Source organism: Choristoneura fumiferana, chromosome Z (assembly GCF_025370935.1).
Source record: "Choristoneura fumiferana chromosome Z, NRCan_CFum_1, whole genome shotgun sequence".
In the NCBI taxonomy this organism is placed as follows: domain Eukaryota; kingdom Metazoa; phylum Arthropoda; class Insecta; order Lepidoptera; family Tortricidae; genus Choristoneura; species Choristoneura fumiferana.
The window spans coordinates 19478724-19498978 of NC_133472.1; the positions used below are offsets into that span (position 1 = coordinate 19478724).

At 36.8% G+C, this 20255-nt stretch overlaps 1 protein-coding gene across 10 annotated transcripts in view; it reads left to right on the forward strand.

Annotated features, from left to right (window-relative positions):
- Positions 1-20255, forward strand: part of 5-HT2A (5-hydroxytryptamine receptor 2A) — a 41737-nt gene that overhangs the window by 10722 nt on the left and 10760 nt on the right. The window contains exons 2-8 of one of the 10 annotated variants that reach the window (XM_074091704.1): positions 1083-1101; positions 1803-1865; positions 7335-7437; positions 9748-9869; positions 9959-10157; positions 12950-13075; positions 18518-18715. In XM_074091704.1, coding sequence (XP_073947805.1) covers positions 1835-1865; positions 7335-7437; positions 9748-9869; positions 9959-10157; positions 12950-13075; positions 18518-18715 — 779 coding nt within the window. In that variant the 5' untranslated portion in view covers positions 1083-1101; positions 1803-1834. Of the gene's footprint in view, positions 1-1082; positions 1866-7284; positions 7438-8894; positions 8983-9747; positions 9870-9958; positions 10158-11415; positions 11533-12949; positions 13076-18517; positions 18716-20255 lie in introns of those variants that run through there. The other 9 variants (XM_074091716.1, XM_074091682.1, XM_074091690.1 and 6 more) reach the window with 9 other exon arrangements.

A 20255-nucleotide genomic window follows, 5' to 3' on the forward strand; every position in this document is an offset into this window, starting at 1 on the left:
CGAAACACAACAGTGCAAGCACTGCTGCTTCACGGCAGGATTAGCGAGCAAGATGGTGGTAGCAATCCGGGCGGACCTTGCACAAGGTCCGCCCGGACACCTGCCAATCTTAGTATCTTCAACCAATTAAGCTGAAATTTTACACGCATGTATAAATCCGATGACAATGCAATATTATTATATATTTGATCTGATCTGATGATAAAGCTAGTGGGTGACCATATGAACTCTGTGATGAACGACACGACCGCATAGAGTTTGGACTCGTTTGTCGTCTTGACGAGTAGTTTGGTAACCAGGGGCATAAAGTACAGTCAGCAATAAAAGCTTATATTAGAATAATTTTAAGATAAACTTACTGAACTGTTTACGGAACCCTTCATTGTACGAGTCCAACTCGCACTTGGCCATTTTTTTTACTAATGCACTTGACCGGTTTTTTATTCTATTTTCAAATTTTGTAATGCAATTCAGCCAGTATTCTTTTTGCATATTTTTTTTGCCATAGGAGATTATTTTTCGGCCGCCACTCGTATGCTCGGGTCAAATCTTGGACGGACCTTGTCAACGGTTAATGGCATCGACTTAAAATTTGGTACGCAATTGTAATTCAATCACAGTCGACGAAAAAGTAGAGGCAGCAAAACAAGCTTGTATTGAAAGTGGTTTTTTGTTACAAAAACTTATTATAGGTGTAATTTTTTTTTTGTGTAAACGTATTGCTTATCAAAAACAAGCAATATTAGCTTCAAATACTAAATACTAAAAAAACCGTGTGTTAAATGAATAGATGGCTACTGACTTTTTTAGTTTATTTATAAATCTTATAATATATATGATATGTGAATCACCCGATATGACACACTTGTAGTAAAGTTTGCACCCATTGACAATGACATGCTTCACTCCGGAATAACTGCGGTGTTTGTGTATTTTCCATCTCTGCATCTTTCAAGGCGTTTTGTAATGCAAATATTTAAATGTTTAAAGAGTGCCGTTGGTTGTTAAGCATAATATTGTACTTAGCTATCAGGAATGTTGTCGTTTATACTTTCAATTTCAACTGCTTATCTTTTTTACAGATAACTGAAAAATAATAAGGTACCTATTATCTAACATAAATAGGACCCAACTATCAAAACGTTTCAGAGATTGCAGGTGTGGCTCAGCGCAAGCAGAAAATTTATGAATCGGCATGTTGAATATCACCGATTTACCATCGCAAGATTATAGATGTTCATACACCAGGGCTGCAGCGTGTGGAGAAACGACGTATGGGCTTAAATGCCAAGAAAGTGGACGTACATCAATTCGAAATTACTTTCAATGCAAATTAAATATTGATATTCAAAATGAAACTTCCTATACGTGCAGCAGATGTTTAAATGAAACTTTGGATTTTTATCACAACGATTCGATATGTGACGCTGACTTCAAGTTAAATATGGCGCCACTTGTGTTTGAAAGTGCGTTAAAAAAGTTGTGGTTAAGTCTCCCAGTGAATCAGATCTGTGACTGGGATCAATTATCTTGTTACCTTAATAGTTTCAATAGAACATTCCAATATGTTATTAATGTTGATGGTCGGGTGGCCAATGATACTTTGGAAGACTTTCAATGCATGTGGAATGATAAAAACGTCTCCGAACAGTCATTGAGTAAACAAATAGAATATGACTGGAGCTTTCTGTTTGTAATCTTGTTTATTACTGCTGGTGGCGTAGGCAACGTCCTGGTTTGCTTGGCAGTTTGTTTAGACAAGCGATTACAAAATGTGACTAATTATTTTTTACTGTCGTTAGCGATTGCTGATTTACTTGTCAGCTTGTTTGTGATGCCAATGGGAGCTATACCGGGATTTCTTGGTGAGTAGTAGATGCCCGTTGATTTTAATTATGTTTAATGCAACGTAAGGGCGTGATACAAGTGGCCAGTACCTAACTGTTACTTAATAAACCGTTAAAATATAATTAAATAAAACAACCATATTTCCAAGTAGAAAAAAAAAACTTACTTTCTATACATATTTTACATACCTATTTGGCCAACAAATAAATATGCAGAGTAAGCTCGATGCATAGCGATTAAATAAGTGGGTAGGTAAGAAAATAGGTATCATGATCTTTTTTAGGGTTCCGTACCCAAAGGGTAAAAACGGGACCCTATTACTAAGACTTAACTGTCCTTCTGTCTGTCTGTCACCAGGCTGTATCTCGTGAACCGTGATAGCTAGATAGTTGAAGTTTTCACAGATGATGTATTTCAGTTGCCGCTATAAAAATAAATACTAAAACAATAAAATAAAGGTTTTAGGGGGCTCCCATACAATACACATGATTGTTTTGCCGTTTTTTGCCTATGAACAAATAATATCAGGAAGCGTAACTCGGAACAAATTCCACACAAAAAGTGGCCATACCTAAAACCATAACGACTTATGATTCAAATACGAATCAATTTCGAGGTTGCAAATAGACGTGCTTGTTGATTGGTTAAAATTCAGTAAGAATGCAGGGATTGGTTATTTCGCGTGATGCGATGTCAGATTAACGAACTACATAGACAACCTGACGTTCAGACGGATCACTTTTAAGCTATTTAAAGGAAAAGGAGATCATCAATTCGGTTGTATTTTTTTGGTTGTTACCTCAGAACTCCGTCATTTATTTATGAATCGAAAAAAAAACCCCGTTTGTATAGGAATACTCCAATTACTTCCCATAGGCACGAAATCAGGATCGGATGTTTGGATCCTAAGGAAATCGAGGGAACTCTTCAAATATTGTAGGGACACCTATGGTATTTTCGATATTTTAAATAGTAACTCGTGCATTTGCTCTTGAACATCATCATTTGGTGAAGTGGAACTAATGATAAACACAAGTGAAGACCACCGTTGACCACCCGAGTTAGGTACTACTCAATAACAAGTATTTCACGGGTTTAATCCCAATTATTTTAACACGGTTGCTAAGCAATGTATGCTCCTCGTAATGCATATGGTGAAACGGAACGGGTGGTGGATTCACCAGGACTCTTCAATAATGAACGTCTCTGCATCGGAAAAAGCAATCTTTTGTATAAGGTGATGGGCACTTGACAGTAACTATTGTATCTCATATTATTCACACAAAAAATCATGAAAAAAAAAATTATAACAAAAATCAACGAAAAACTTTCAATATTTAAGTTTAGTTGTCGGAAAAATAAAAACTGTTTGTACTTATTGTTTGGGCTAAACGCAAGAAAGAAGAAAGTATGAAGAGGGGCGAGGAAACTGTAATTTGCATTATGTGAGCCATAGACCACATACTTGATTTTGCATAATACTGACCATCTCCAACTAATAATGTATTTGAACATTTTTGAATATAAATCTAAATTTACGACTGCTTACTAGTGGAAAGTGATTCCTGCACATTTTTATTTTGCATTGTTCCCGCACCATTTCATAACAGACGTTGGCATGATAATTTAGAGCTGTTCACAATCAACAATTCGAAAATTTGACGTGAGCTCAACTTGCAAAATAAATGTCAGTCAAAATTAAATGACGCGCATGCGCACCATAACGCAGGACACACTTGGGACACAGTTTCCATGTTTATAACGCACTTACGCTTCCTGAATTATTATTTATTCGTAGTTCTTTGCCCGATATTAATAATGGCAACAGGTAGACGTATTAAATATTCTCAAAATATTTAGTTGTATATTTAATTAAAAGATAAATAATTAAGTTAAAATATAATTGAGAACATTTATATAGGCTTAAGTTGTCTTTTATTGTATTTTATTAATTTTGTCATTTTATAATTTAATTTTTTAATAAAGAACGTTGATTAATATTAAATTAAAATAACATTATTGTTTAAGGAGGGCCTCCCATACAAAAAACGTGTTTTTTTTCCCTTGTCCGGTTTTTACTTTATATGAAGAACACCAATGTAAAATTTCATGTCTCTAGACTTAAAGGGTCGAGAACTTTGGATGTTACATTCGGATCACGTGGGGATATCGAAATAAAAAGGAACATGTGTTTTTTTACGCCAGTCGAATGAAATCCATAAAAAGCGTTTTTAAGAATTTAGCTGGAAATCGTTTTAATATCTTATTTTTTCCTAAATAGTAATCAGATTTAGCCACTTTCCAGGAGGTGTGCATAACGTCTGGAGGCCAAATAACCGACAGTTTTGCTCATTTTTCTGGTTTTTGCTTGTAGCACAACACAAATATTATAAAAAGTGGTCCAGAAAAAATGTAGCAGATAATATTATAATACCAATACGAAACACAATCCAATAGTTTTGATATTTTTATTTTAAGTATGTAACAAAAATGATCTAATTAATAATATCTACCCAAAAATAGACAAACATATTCATCCATGCCAAAATTTTCGGACTATAGCTTTCGCCCTCTTCATGAGAGTTTGAACATGGATTTTGTCCATCATTTCGGCCTGTTTTCTAATTTTTTTTTTGAAGTCTTGAATATTTTCGGTTTTAATTTTAGTGTTCTTCAAATCCCTCTTCATGTGAGCCCAGTAACGTTCAATTGGGCGAAGTGTAGGACAGCTGGATAGGTTTGGCTATTTTGGTACAATGTACACATTTTGGTCCGAAGGGAATGAACTGCTGCTTCGCATCCGCCTTTGGAACCAAAACCCAACTGAGTAGGCTGAAAATGCTTACTCAGCAGTTCGGAAGATGCGTTGCAGCAAGTTTTGGCAACAAGGCGGCGGTAGGTTGTACCAACCGCTATGGGTCTGATCCCACCGTCCTTTTTAATAAGGGCACATAAGTTAGCACCATAAAAAATTTCAGTTATGTCTGTATTGATTTTTCCCGCCAACATACAATTACATAGAGCCGTCAGATTTGCAAGCAGCGTCTCGCGGCTCGCCAGAGTTTCCAGAACTCTGGCTAAAGAGATCTTTGAGGAGTTGTGGTGTCAAGCCGTCAAATCCCCCTGCGGAACCACTCTGAAAAGAATTGACGGCTCTGAGAATTTGGTCAGTAGAGATTTGTAGATAGGGTTGTGAAGGGTCTGGAGGGTCTGGAAGGCTCATGTTGACTGCTGGGGGCGGGTGCTTGGCTTGTAGCGCTGCAAGGGTTTCAGGAGTGTCTGGAGCAATAGCATCGCTGGAAAAGAGGAGTCTGGCGGCGCCTTTAATATCACCTACCCCGACGTTGGTTTCCACACGACGGTATAACGAGCCATTACGAATAAAGGTGGAGCTATGAAGATCGTAAAAATTATTTGGATTAGTACAATTTTGCTTAATGCGGCTAGTTAAAGAAATATTCCTCCTAACAGTGTCTTTGACATGTAATATCCTAAAAGGAAATGTGAGTAGTTCCCAAGCTTGAGGTGAGTTATCGATAATTGCTGTTTGGATATCTTCAGAAAGTTTATCTGCGACTGATATGCGGGCACCTCTAGGTATCCGTTTGATGACTTGTATAGAGTTCTTAAGTTGGCTCAAAATATCTGAAAAAGGTTCAATACAAGTGTTGTTAGATGTGTTGGGCGGTGATTGGTTTTGAGTTGCATGGTTGTAGATTGTGGCCGAAGGAGAAATAGAATGATGTATACGACTCAAGTGGATTTTCAGACCTCTCTGTCCTTTAAAATAGCGGATTTGAGGGCAAAATGGACACTGTACTTGGTCATCGATTGAGGTCTGTGTGGCAACATCTGGGAGCGACATTAAAAGATAATGATTAAAGCTAAGGTATAGACTTAAAAATATAACTAATACAATGAAAAAAAATACAAAAAACATAAGCTAATGTACACTAAACTATTGAAAACGCAAAACCAAAATATCACGGTAGCAGCAAACAGACAACAACATGAAAAAACACTGCACTGCACTGGCACTGGCATTGTCGTTTCAAACAGAAAACATAATAAATTAATAATATTGAGCTGTGTAAAAATAATGACGCCTGCAAATGCATCTTGTCAGTTACTGACTCTTTTGAGAACACTGCACCACATAGTGGGGACATCAATATCTTTGAGCTCTTAGAATAGGCATACTCAGCAGCCTTGCTAAATGTTGTCATTGCAAGCATTCCTGCCTGTTTAAATGTAAGTATGAGCTTGCCATCAACTTCATTTTCTTTAAATACTGTTTCCTTGAATGTTGAAACTATCACAACTTTGATAGACAGGCTCTTCTCTGCCAATTCAGTCTTAGCATATGGGAACCTGAAGCGTATTGCCTTATCTCCCTTTGACTTCTTCTCATTCCTTATATATGGTCCTATCTCAAATATCATCTTAGCAGAGAACTCTAATGCCTTAGTGATAATTAGGTGCGAGTACTTGTGAATTATTAAGCAAATAAATATTTTTGTATTTGAGTAAATTGTTTGTGGTGGCACGATGGCACGAATAAAGTTAAAGATATGCACTTCTTTTCATAACGGAGACGAACGTCTGATGTCGCCAATGAGGGCTATAATTTTTTGTCTCACTAGATGGCGCACTGTTGCGTGAGGTTTTATAAGTATGGCTTTCAAAGTCTGTTATTACGGGCGTTAAAACAAAGTTTAGGTTAAAATCATATTTAAAACACCTTAAAACCGTACCATAAAAATATCCAGCAACCACAGTGTTGCTAAGTCCCGTTTTGTTCGGAAAAAAAGGAAGGACAAAAGTTTCCGAAAGACAAAACTGTCTCAAAACACAGACATTCATTGCCCCTTAACGCATAATTGCCAGAATTAATTTCAGGTTTTGCAAAATATTCACAAAAAAATCTTATTATAAATAGACCCGCGTAGCTCACCCAAAAACTATGAGATTTGACATTTCGGAGACCTCACGCTACACTAGCGCCTCTAGCGGCGAATTCATTCGCGATAGCCCTCATTACGCTGACTTCTCGCTCAGACCTCCCGCTTCTAATGCTGGATTGTGACAGACGGCGGCGAGGGCTCGGGGCGGCATGGTGGGGGTGGCGATACTCTTTAGTTCTATCTCGTTAGTTCTGTGGATTGCACGCATTTAGGACCAAAATGAACGTATTAAAACGATTTCGAGCTTGCTGGAAATTAATTCTTGTAAAAATGCTATTTTTATTGCCCTATTTGCAGATATCAACTATATTATAGAATAGAGAGCTATATATTATTATTATCCAAGTACTTGTACATGCCAAAGTTTATTCAATCAGTCCAGAAGTTTTAGCTTGAAAAAGTAACATCGCTTCGGATTTATAATATTAGTATCTAATATTTTGTACGTCAATGTTGTTTTGTGTTTAATTAGTACTACAAAAATAGTGCAACAACAAGAAAGCACCTGTGTTTTGTGGTCAGGGCACTGGCCACTTGGCGTGGCGTGGTGCAACGTATACGTGACGTGCGACGTGCTGGCGTGCTCGGCCAGCATCATGCACATGTGCTTCATCAGCATTGGCAGGTTAGTATACCTCGAGAACTTTCAAAAAAATACGTATTTTTCCATCTCATAGTATGAAAGACTTTGACACACTTTAAAATTTCTACTCGAAATCAGCAAAGAACCGATTCTCATACTTAGGAGAAAAAATAGCGGTAGCGTAAATTAGTGTTGAATTGATTAGACTAGTATTTGGGCGACCGAGCTTTGCCTGGAGTTCTTTTATTGCCAACACTTGAAAACACGCCTTCCAAAGATAAAAACCAAGTTAAATCCCTTCTTAGGTACCGAAAACCTACACACAGCTAATTTCATCTAAATCATTACATAAATATTTCCGGATGATTAATTTCCATAAAATGGTTGTAGTAACGTGCTGCGATTCGCCTTCGTTTGTGAAATTTAAAACACATTTTCTCGTGTGAGACTAGATATTATTTTTGATTCTAAATTCTTCTACATCAGATTCTGTGTATTGAACTATTGGATGATAAGTATTACATATCAAAATTTAATGTACCTATTAATGTCGATTTAAATTGCGAGTGGGTTGGTCAATAAAATTCCTGGTCCACAAAGTATTATTCATTAAAAAATCTAAAATCACTTTTTTTTGAACCGCACCCTCATGACTTAAAATTTGTATGAAGCCCATAGATGATATAATATATATGTAAAAATACAAACGTTGGGTTGTCTAATATTGTCTATTAAGCCTGGCGTTGCTACTGGGTCGGCAGGTAGAAATAAGTTCATATTCATTTATATACCCATTCCTTTAATAAATTATTATATCAAAAAAGCGCTGAACTAAAATAATTTCCTTGCTCACCCGTGACCTTATGATAGGTAGCTAAGTATATGCAAGATATGCGTGTACGTTCTTGCATTTCATATTCATATTCATTTATTCATTGTAAAGTCATGTACATAGTTGTGTTTCAGTTATTATCGGTCAGTCCATGACGCCCTGTAAGGGCACACAATAATAATAATTACGTACAAAAAAATACAGTAGATACTTATTAGATTAGATTTGTTCTGAAAGAAGTGTGCGGGGCGGCGATGTCGTGGTGCCAGAGCAGGTGCTGGGTTCCTGACTTTGGCCGCTTGTCACACCAAGCTGATAGCACCTGTGGAGCACAAACTATCACATACCATTCTGAGTTGACAGTTCTTTGATCCTCTAGCACCACAGTCGCAATATGGCCTGTCTTGCAGAAAAATGAGGCATCCATTTGTTTCTGTGTGCTTCGTGCTCGGCGACATTTTGTTGGAGTCGGTTCATCTTCAAAACACCATACCGTTGACTGCCGCTTTGTTTCAGGATCTTAGTTATACATCCATGTTTCGTCACCTGTCAGTATATTATACACAGTTTTCTTCTCGCCAGCATCGAATTTATTTATCATAAATTTACACCAATCCACGCGGCGTTCTTTCTGCAAATCGTTGAGTTTATGCGGCACCCATCTCGAACAACGCTTATGGAGGAACAGTTGTCCATGAATTATGGTTTGCAGTGCTGCTGATCCAATGCCTAGATTACGCTCAAGCTCTACGTATGTAAGTCGTCGGTTCTCACGGATATTTTTATCCACGGCTTTCACATTTTCTTGAGTAACTGCGGTTGGCGGTCGCCCCGACTTCGCCTTATCTTCAAAGCTCTCCCGCCCTCTTTTAAATTCAGCAAACCAATTAAAGACAGTTGCACGAGAACAAGCAGACCCACCAAAAGTCGTGGCTAAGAGTTTAAAACATTCTTGAGGCTTTAAACCTTTTTTTAAAGTCATAATAGATCATAACTCGAAAACCACGTCAACTAAGTTCCATTGTAACCGCAAATTCCCGCACAAAATCAATCAGAAAAAAAAATATTTAAAAAAATATTACGCAGATTTCCGGAGTATTCCATTTTAAAAGTTATAGCTATTTAATCAGCCTTCATGGTGGTGTATAACTGGCCAGTATCAATCAAACGAGCATGGAGTAACTAATTTCTTTTGGCATGACCCTCGTACCTGCTGAAGTGAAATTATACTTTTCAGTGAGATTTCTCCTTGATATGCCTTTAATTTTCATCAATCTTCCATAATTTTTGAAGTGTGACACAAAATATTTTATAGAAATGAGTACCACCGTCAGATGAGATGGGTAGCAGCATAGAAATGTAACGAAGCGGAGCTGTGTAATAAAAATAATTCGATTGGTGGAATATTTTCTCGCTCACCATTTCTCGCACATCACTGGTGAATGTGCAGCCTTAGGTAGAAGAACCTAACATTTCATTAAAACGATACTTACTTGATTAACCTCGAAATTTCCTTGCAGATGTGTGGGAATTCGAAACCCACTGAAGAGTCGTCATCATTCTACTAAGAGAGTTGTATTCATCAAAATAGCTTTGGTCTGGCTTTTGAGCATGATTGTGTCAAGCTCTATCACCATCTTGGGCAAGTGTACATCTATGTAGTTCAAGCTAAATAAAATCGTTTAGAAAGACCCAACAAAGAAACTTAAAAAAGATTTTAATCTTTTTCAGGCTTGATCAATAAGAAAAACGTTATGCCGAATCCTAAGGTGTGTGTTATAAACAATCGACTTTTCTGGATTTTTGGCTCACTCGTCGCATTTTACATACCAATGATGACAATGGTTGTGTCGTTTGCATTAACAGTCCATCTGCTGAAAAAACAAGCGAAACTGGCTGCTACGCCTGTCTCTGGAGGAACTCAAAGAAGGTAGGCCGGGAAAGAGATAAGCAACTGATTTGGGTCAGCAACTATTTTTCAGTTCGGAGATGGGCATTTCTATCTACCGTTGTACCTGACTTTATCTCTCCGATTTCAACAAAATTTGGGAGGTGGACTCAGCCACATGATTCCAAGCTGTAAAACAGGGACACATCTGGGTCCCCAAAATACTGTATGGATGTTTCCGTTTTGTTACGAATTTTTCTTAATAATTTTTGTAAAGAAACGTACACATACAATATTTTGGGGATAAACTGTAAAACCTTGTTTTTACAGTTGAAATAATGGACTAAGACTACATCCGAAAATTTGTTGAAATTGGAGAGATAAACTCCGATTATGTAATACATTACATAATCGACAGCGAAAGAAAAGTATGTAGTGTAATTTTGTTTGCCTCATCCTCAATACAACCAGGTTCTATATGTAGGTCATATCGTAAGCAGTAAGTTTTTAAAACAAAAAGTATCGTATTTCATGTCCTTAAATTAGTTTAGTTCGAAATTATGTCGAAATAACAGCCATTTTCTGGACTTAAAATAGTACGGTTACGGTTTAAAAAATGCAAAATAATATGTAAATAAAAACAAAATAGTTCTTTGTGCTCAGATGTTCCAAGTTCATCCTTTTGTTTTTTCTTATCAATGGCTATGTCAGGTGCCGTCGTGAAAGTTTTAGTTTAGTAGACGTGGAACCGGCTCAATATTTTTTCCTATCAATGCTTCGTAATTACAACATCTCGAGAATATTATCCTAAATTTTCAAGTCGATCCGAATAAAAGTTTCGGAGATACAATCCTGGGACGGTGCGTGTTCAAAGTCAGGTAGGCCAGTTTTATTGTTACTTAAAATTTTAAACGTTATTTTGTCGAAACTGTTTTCAAAGTTGGTTGTTAAAAGTTCTCGAAAACTACTCAACCGATCTTGATGAAATTTTACAGGTCTTCGAGATACAATTTACGAGGACTTGGACGAAGGATTTTTTTTTCAATCACTACTATTAAAAAAAATGATGAGCAAATTTTGGTAAAATTTTCAATCACTACTATTAAAAAAAATGATGAGCAAATTTTGTTTTAATAGTAGTGATTGAAAAAAAAATCCTTCGTCCAAGTCCTCGTAAATTGTATCTCGATTTTAATGTAAAAAAAACTGCCAAAACAAAAATCCAATTTTCACTTTTTTTCCTTCGTCCAAATTCTAGTTTATGGTCTTAACTAAAAGACGATTTTTTTTTTCATTTCAGATGATCCTGTCATGAGTTCTACTGTCAACGCGGACGCAACTTTTTTCGGAGGGGTCACGGGAAATGACGTCACAATGGTGGAGTTTTGAATATTTTCCTTTGAAAATTTCAGAAATTCTTTTTCAAATGTAAATCTATCAAAATTTTGAATAAAATATTTTATTTTTAATATAAAATTTTTTTTGTTGAAAATAGACCTTTTTTCCCCCGAGTACACCCATGTAACCCCTTAATGTATGAGTCTTCCGGAGTGAATGGTTCGTCTTTGGTGTTTTATAAAAGACTAGATAGATTTACCCGCGGCTTTGCACGCGCAAACTATTCGATCTGGTAGTTACAATTGAAACTCCGGGATTTTACAATATTCCCCTGGGAATTCCCAAATTGTATATCGTGGTCTTCATTGAGGTTGTGTTAAGAAAAACTGTCCAAAATAAACCCAGCGGCAGAAATTTCAAGATTTAATCCCTATCCCTTGGGAATATCGGTATAAAAAGTAGCCTACGTGTTATTTCAGACGTCCAGCTGCCTACATACCAAATTTCATGATTCTAAGCCCAGAGGTTATTATTTCGAGATTTAATCCCTATCCCGTGGAAATATCGGGATAGAAAAAAACCTATGTGTTATTCCAGACGTCCAGCTATCTACGAACCAAATTCCATCGAAATGCGTCCAGCCGTTGTAGCGTGAAGGAGTAGCAAACAAACATACACATACAAACATACACATACAAACACACACACACACACACGCACGCACGCACACAAGCTTTTCTTTAGCTTGCCCTGTTTGTTTATTTCTGTTGTTTTATTTATTTATTTGTGTTTGTTTGGGTCAAATCTTGGAAGCTAAATTTGACCCATTTCCAGTGGTTCGATTGACTTGAAATTTGGCATATTTATGTATGTAAGTAACTAATATGGTGACAATGCATCTGGTAGTGACATCTTGGTGGTCCTTCGAGGATCGTCTCTGCAGGAGGGAACTCCTGAATACCGACTTGAAATTTGGTGCTAAATGTAGTTTAGATGACAAAGCAAGTACAGTCAGCAAAAAAAGCTTGTATTAAAAATATTTTTTTTAACAAAAACTTATTAAGTACAAGCATTTTTGCAATGTAATGTACGAGTAATGTAACTAACTATGTGTTGCTCGGGTGGATGGAATCTTTCAACTCAAATTTGAAGTGGACATTTTCAACCGATTGAACTGAAATTTTACACGCTTATATAAATCTGAAGACAATGCAATATTATTATGACAGAGTTGATCTGATGATAAAGCTAAAGGGGGACCATAGGAACTCTGTGATAAACGGCACGACTGCATCGAGTTTGGACTCGTTAGATTCGTCTTGACAAGTACTTTGGTAACAAGGAGCATAAAGTACAGTCAGCCAAAAAAAACTTATATTAGAAGAATTTTAAGACAAAATTTTACTAAGCTGTTTACGGAACCCTTCATGTACGAGTCCGACTCGTTTTTGACCAATTTTTTTTAATTGCTTAAATTGACTTTTTAAATATCCCAGGTTATGCGGTTTTGATACGGGACAGCACGGCATAAGACGGATAGGCGCAAAAAGTTCCCCCAACCTGTCATCTGGTCGGTCTGAGTCTAGACAAACTACTTGGAGGGTTACTGGTACATCTGTTGGGTAAGAATCAACACACGCAACAAATATTGATTTTTTGTTTACAATAGAATAATTAATATTGGTGATTAGCAGAGTTCATTTATCGTCTTCCGATATATAGGTATGTATAACGATAAATACAGAATAAGTACAATATGTAAAATATGATTACGAGTAGAAGTAAACAACATGAAGTGTTATCGCGAATGAGCGATCTCTTCGAGATAACCTTTGGATACCAAATTTTAGGAAATTATAAATAGAAATTAAAATAACAATGAAACACTTATTAGCTCTAACCCAGACTTTGAACATGAGGTTGATAAATGTTAAAACACTGAACTGAAATGAATCAATGTAAAATTGTTAACTATTAACTTTTCGTTGTTAATCCCTATTTAACTTTTTCAGCCAGTACTTTTAATCTTCTTTGATATGTTGTGTTGTGTTCTATAATGTATCGATATAATAAAATATGTATATCGGAAGTCGATAAACGAGAAGTCCCTATGACAGCTGAAAAGTGCTACGAGAATTCCGGACTCTGGTGATTAGGGACTTGGTACTGTAGTGGACAGACGATCCACTATCCTAATAAATCACTATTTAAAAGAAAACTGTTTAATATTTTTATAATCAGTTATATTGTGAATCAACTCGCTTCATTGCCAGCTCGGATACCAGTATTCTGCGCATAATTCAACAAATAACTTTCATTTCTGTTTACACTATTGATACGCCTTAAAATAACATATGGCCCTTTAAATTTCCTGCCTTTATAACTCATGCCAGTGCTTCTATGTGGACAATATAACAAAACTTTCCCACCTGGCATATAAGACTCCATCCTCGCATGCCTGTCATACTGTCGTTTTGTGTCGCAGCTTTCCTTGCGATTTTCGCTTGCAGAGATTCTGTAAATTGGAATTGGTTAAGTCCGAGATTTATATCTGCTATACACAATGCTTCTCTACCATATAACGCCATATAAGGGCTTACACCAGTGGCAGTATGCTTACTTGAATTATATGCCACGGTGACTACTGGAAGAACACTGCTCCAAATCTTCGGATCTCGTTCCAAATACTTGGAAAGGATTCCTATTTAACTTTTATTTGTCACCTCACAAATTCCATTACACGCTGGATGATACGCTGAAGTATGCGATATATTTGCTCCAAACGCTTTCACTGTCTCCTTCACTAGTCTCGATGTGAAAACTGATCCTCGATCGCTTAAAATGTATTTGACTCCGCCATATCTGCAAAATATCTCGGTCACAAGAAAATCCATAGTAATTTCAGCTGTCACTTTCATGACCGGTCTGCAAACAACGTATTTGGTTAAATACTCTACTGCTTTCATACCCGTATACGATTTTCGGAATGGCCCAACAACATCCACACCAACTGTCGAAAATATCACGAACAGGAATGTTTACTAGCGGTGCTATATTTTTCCGAACATTTCGTTCCTGACATACTTGACAACTCCTGACATACGCCTCTGCGACCATAAAGTAACGTTGTTTAAGCCTCGCAAACGTTTCAAACAATCCAAAGTGACCACCCGACCACATGTCATCGTGTATCTCCCTCATACATTCTGTGAACAAAGAACTAGGCAAAACCAAAAGATTATTTACATTATTATTTACACGAACTTGCTTGTATAAGACATCTTCCTGTAACAAAATTTCTATAAGACATATTAGGATTTTCCAATAATTTTTGTCTCACCATATTTCAACAGTCGTCTGACCATTGAGCTACCTTTACTTCTGGCATCTGCAACGCACATAAAACCAAACCATCCTTTTGTTGCGAAAAACTTTCTTGCACCCCACTCTCATTCTCGAAAAATGGATTTCTGCTGAGAAAATCTGCAACAACATTTTCTTTCCCCTTACAATACATAATATCGAAATCCCATCCTTGAATCGACAATGCTCATCTCGCAAGGCTTCTAGTCATATCTCTCTTCGATTTTAACCACACAAGAGCTCTATGATCCGTCACCACTTGAAAGTGTGTGCCATGCAGATAGCTTAAAAATAATTCAATGTCCATATCAATGCTAAACATTCCTTCTCAGTCACCGAATATTTTTGTTCGGCTGCGCTCGGTTTTTTTTATACGCTATAGGTTTCAATTCCTCCTTGCCTTGCATTAAACATCCACCCACGGCATATCTGCTACTATCTGTGAACAATCTTGTTATCATACCTTGTTCTGATGAAAAATAACTTAGAATCGGTGCCGCACATATTTTAGCCTTCAATTCTTCAAACGCTTGCTGAGCATCATTAGACCAAATAAATTTAGTGTCTTTCTTCATAAAGTTAGTGATGGGTAAAGCTTTTTTTTTTGCATAATTATCTATATATTTTCTATAAAAAGAAAATAATCCTAGTACCGAACGAATTTCCTTCAGACTTCTGCGTGCCTGTACATCCTTTATCGCAGCTATTTTTTTCCTATCTGGTTCGGTGACAATCTATATAGGGCTTTATGCACCGGCTCCTCATCCATAGTCGTTATTTTTAAAGTGTCTTCATAACACCCCAATTCGTTAGCCGCGAACGAAAAAGTATTCCGATAATCAACCAACAATTTCTTCAACTGCTCCAGCTCTTGGTTCTGCAAATCATTAGAAATGGTTTATACAATATCCTCGACATAAGCTGATTCCTAGAAATTTTTGAGGTAGTCTTGGAAACGTTCACCCCATAAAGCCGATACTTAGAGATTTCCTCATCAAATACAAAAACACATTTTTCCGCAGTAAAATCGATAATGTTTTCGTCAGGTAAAGAGTAGGAAGTTGGGCCAATAGGCATGTCTCTTGAATTTAATTACCCTCTGTTGACGAGTTGTGTGCACAATATTCTGGCCATCTTCGACATTTGCTTCCCTGATGTTCCTAAGTGCCTATTCAAGAAGTGGTTTTTTTTACTTAAAATATCCTTCCTTTATTTTTTCTATCATTATATTCTGATTTAATACATGTGTTGTAGCAGTTTAATAATATATAGCTCTTACATTTTATGTCATCAGTAAACAGATGGGTTTTATGCTCTAGTCATTTGAACTGGAATTACCTGGCCTGTAGTAGGTAGAATGATGTCTAATTTATCATTCAATGTCCCATTGTAACTACCTGTTGTTAAATATTCAGCATCGGACTGAAAACGAAATTTATCACAATTTTCCCCCACCTTAAAAACTCCAATTCTTGATAACTTAGTGCAATCTAACAGTCTGTGTGAAGATTGTTCAATAAATTTCTCTAACTGGGTGTCATTGATTTTTTCATTCATACTATTCGTGTACTGGAACCTATAATTAATATATTTGCCAACATTATTTATTTGCATTTATGGGTGAATTTGTCCCTCATGTCTCCATACCTAAAATTTACGATCTGATTTTCTCTTTTTTCTGAACGGGAAATGTTATTTTTTTATTAAATATTAACATGTCTCTTTCTTCTCGTGGACTAGGACAAAGTATTAAGTTTCCCCTTTTGTGCTCAAGAGTAGTTGGTTTATCCAATAAGGCTTTGAACCACAAAAACTCAATGCAGTCCTTGTTTCCTATACTGTCGAACAATATAGTCAGTGGTATTTTACCAATAGTAAGTAGTATCACGGCATATTTCCTTGAGCTCTTCAGTAGGTATATTGCTGAATTTTCCTTCAACAATTAAGCTGGATAAAGAATTCTTTAGAGGTTCATACCAAGAGTCCATGCCAACTTCGTCTAAGGTTTGATAGTTTGTAAGCACTAGATTATTTATTATGAACAATGGCGTGTTTCATCTGAATGTTGGTGTCGCAGCTTGAGGCTAGTGTTGGGTTGTTATTTTATTTGTACTTCAGCAAATACATTATATACGTCGATAGTTCTAGACCGACCGCCCCAAACCCTGTTATGTCATATATTTAAATTGAAGCATATTCTTTCGAACATACATTATGTAGGACCCACCGTCGCTCAGTTTATGAAGCTGTCCTCACGTAGGTACTTCGATTCGGCTCCTCACCACCCCAACTGTCTCCTTAGGGAGGCGGTGGAGTACCATCCGATTCCAGATGTTTCCCGTAGGTTCCGGAGGCCCCGTCACGTCCTGACGGACCCCGACGACGATATCACCGTCACTAACCAAGCTCGATCCGACATAGATAGTAGATGCCCAAGAACATCACAGGGCGACACTAGCTTTCTGAACTCACCGCACCGCCCCCTCCGGAGGAGGCGACGACGCCGTCCCCCACAGAACACCACACGTGGGCGACCCCACTATTTCAACCGCTACCGGCATGTCCCGGGTAGGTTTTCTCCTATCAGACCTCAACCCGACTGAGTTTCTTGTCGTTTCTTCTCAGTCGAGACTAACGTAGTCCTTCCGAAACGACGTAGCATAAAAATCCGATTGCTTGCAACTCTCCCTTAGCGTCCAAAGTCCGAGGTCGGCTCAATAGGAGCATGCTAAGTAAACAACCCACTTGCTGAGCAGCCCATCTGGTTGCTCGCCCTCTCTCCGGTAAGCTGTAAAAGCCGTCTGAGGCTAACAGCAACAGTCCATCCGAAAAAAAAAAAAAATGTAGGCAGCCAGTCGTGTCCTACCCACCAATTATAAAAAAAATATTTCAGGTTCTATGTCATTTGTACGACCGAAAATATCAAATACTCTTTTCACATAGAAGTCTCTGTTTTTTTTTCAGACGTAAGCACTTGTCTTAAAAATGTAAAGCACTTATTTGGTGGACCAATTACTTTGTGTAAAAGATTATGATTATGACAGATGTATGTTTCGAAAATTCGCAGTCAAAATGGCTTGCACAGATTTCATACAAACTCTTACCTCTCGCTCTCTTCCCTCTTTTTCTTCTTGTCTGTTCGTATTTGTTACAGCTGATTTTATCTTGAGACTTGGACGTGCAAAATTTTTCAATCGTTCGAATCAAACTTGTATAAAAGAAGGAATTAGGCAGGCCACCGCGAATTGATATTTTATTTTGTAGACTCAATATTAGAATGGTATAAACACGGACATAAATAGTTGTGGTTCATGGATAAATGTATTTTTTATTTATTTTAAATATACAGAATAGTCTACATTTTCAAGACTTTGTTTCAAGATGATATGAAATCAATGTTTATCGTTGTACACCTATTATACAGTTGTACACGAATTGTAAGTAATTAAATGAATAGGTAGGGACTAATTAAGTTTATTTAATTTTTTTTTTTTGCATATTTTACTGATGTGACAGACATATTTACTATTAATTTCAGTCGTAATAATACAAGTATGTTCTTTTTTTCTAATACCGAGCCGAAATTCGGTCAAACCAAATGTACAACTAATTTCGGCCCATCTCTATAAATTACCCTCCGAAGACAATTATTTAATTATAAATTTTATTGAAAAGCTACTATTTTCAATTTATTCCAATAGCCGTCATGAACGAAACAAGATGGGTATGAGTGTTTCCCATCCACAATTAAGCTACTTGAACGGCTCCGAGGGCGGCAGGAACAAGAGAGCACGCAACGTTAGCACTCAGACTCCGTCGAGTATCGCTGCAGAGACTAGGCGAGCAGTAATTAGACCACTGAAACTGAACATTCATGCTCCAAACTCCTTGACACTAAGGTAACTTTGTTTTAGCATTAATAATATTTATCTATATGTATACCATATTATAAGGAAGACCGATTTGTCTTTTGTTACGAATAAACTCAAAAACTACCGGACCGAATCCAAAAATTCCTTAATCATGTATTCAATTTATTACTTATATTAATGAGTGCGATGTTCGAAAAGAAAGTAAAGTAAATTTAATTTTTTATTTACTTTATTGGTTTGGCCAGGATTTTTTTAAGCGCTCGGTTGGATTATGTGATAAACGCTGCGCTTAACACAATGCGTTTGACGCACATCAATTTTGCATCAGATAATCTAATTGCCATACATTGTCTCAGATACGCAGTTTTTGAAGTCCACATTTTAAGAACTCTACTCATATTTACGGAACTTCGAGCTTAGAAGACTTTAAAGTCTTTTAAGTCGTGAGTCGAGTGCTTTTTCGAGTCTTATCATGTCCTTTAGTCACAACTTAAGCTTTTGGAAAGACTCCAGCCATCGTATCTTTTAGGTGTACTTAGTCTTTTTGAACTTAGTCTGCCTCAAAACGACCTAACAATAACAATCCTAGTCCTAACAATCGAAACATCTTTAGTATGAGGGTGTTTTAAGCGTTCCGTGGCCAAATTGGCAAAAACGGAACCCTGATAGTTTCGCCATGTCTGTCTGTCCGTCCGTATGCGGCTTTGCTCATCAGAGGCTCTGTGCTAGAAAGCTGTAACTATGCAGACGAAATGGTTTTCTTTTTACGGTGTCCCCCATAGACATAAAGTCTAACCCTATAAGTGTGTATCGTTGCGTAGATCTTTTTACGGTGTCTCCCATAGACATAAAGTCTAACCCTATAAGTGTGTATCGTTGCGTAGATCTTTTAAAATCATTGCGAGGTTGTGAAGACGATTTTTCGATTCAGTAATCTGTTTGCGAAATATCCAACTTTAAAGTACAAATTTTCATTAAAGTCGAGCGAGTTAACAGACAATATGTAATACAATAGTAGATTGTATAACAAAAGCATAAAACGAGCCATTTCACCCGAGACGTTCATATAGGCACCCGAGCCGGAACGGCGAGGGTGAATAGACACGCCGAGGGAAAAATGGATTTAATAGTCAAGTTTTACTCTCTGCTTTTCACTTCGATGGAGATAAATAACAACAGTGGATTCATTATGCTCTTACTAGGTACCTTTTATTTTTCATGAATTACTAAATAATTATAAATATTCAGTTTTCTTGATTAATTTTGATTTATTTGATTTTTTTTTTTTTAGTTTTATTGAAATTAAAAAATATAGAAACTTTTTTGTTTGTGGCTGTTTACTGTGGCCTGATTGCCTTGGTCTTAGAACTTTATGCACTAAAGCATAAAAAGTCATTTTATTTCGCCTAGATCCAGCATAAATACCAACTTTACGAGCATGAACAGTGAAAAATACTTTTTGTCCTAAACATATGGGTGTAAATGGTCTGTAATTCGGATCTATCAATACAGTCAATATAGTCTTAAATTGAATTTCAATTTATAGTGTTTGATTTTAACTAGTTAA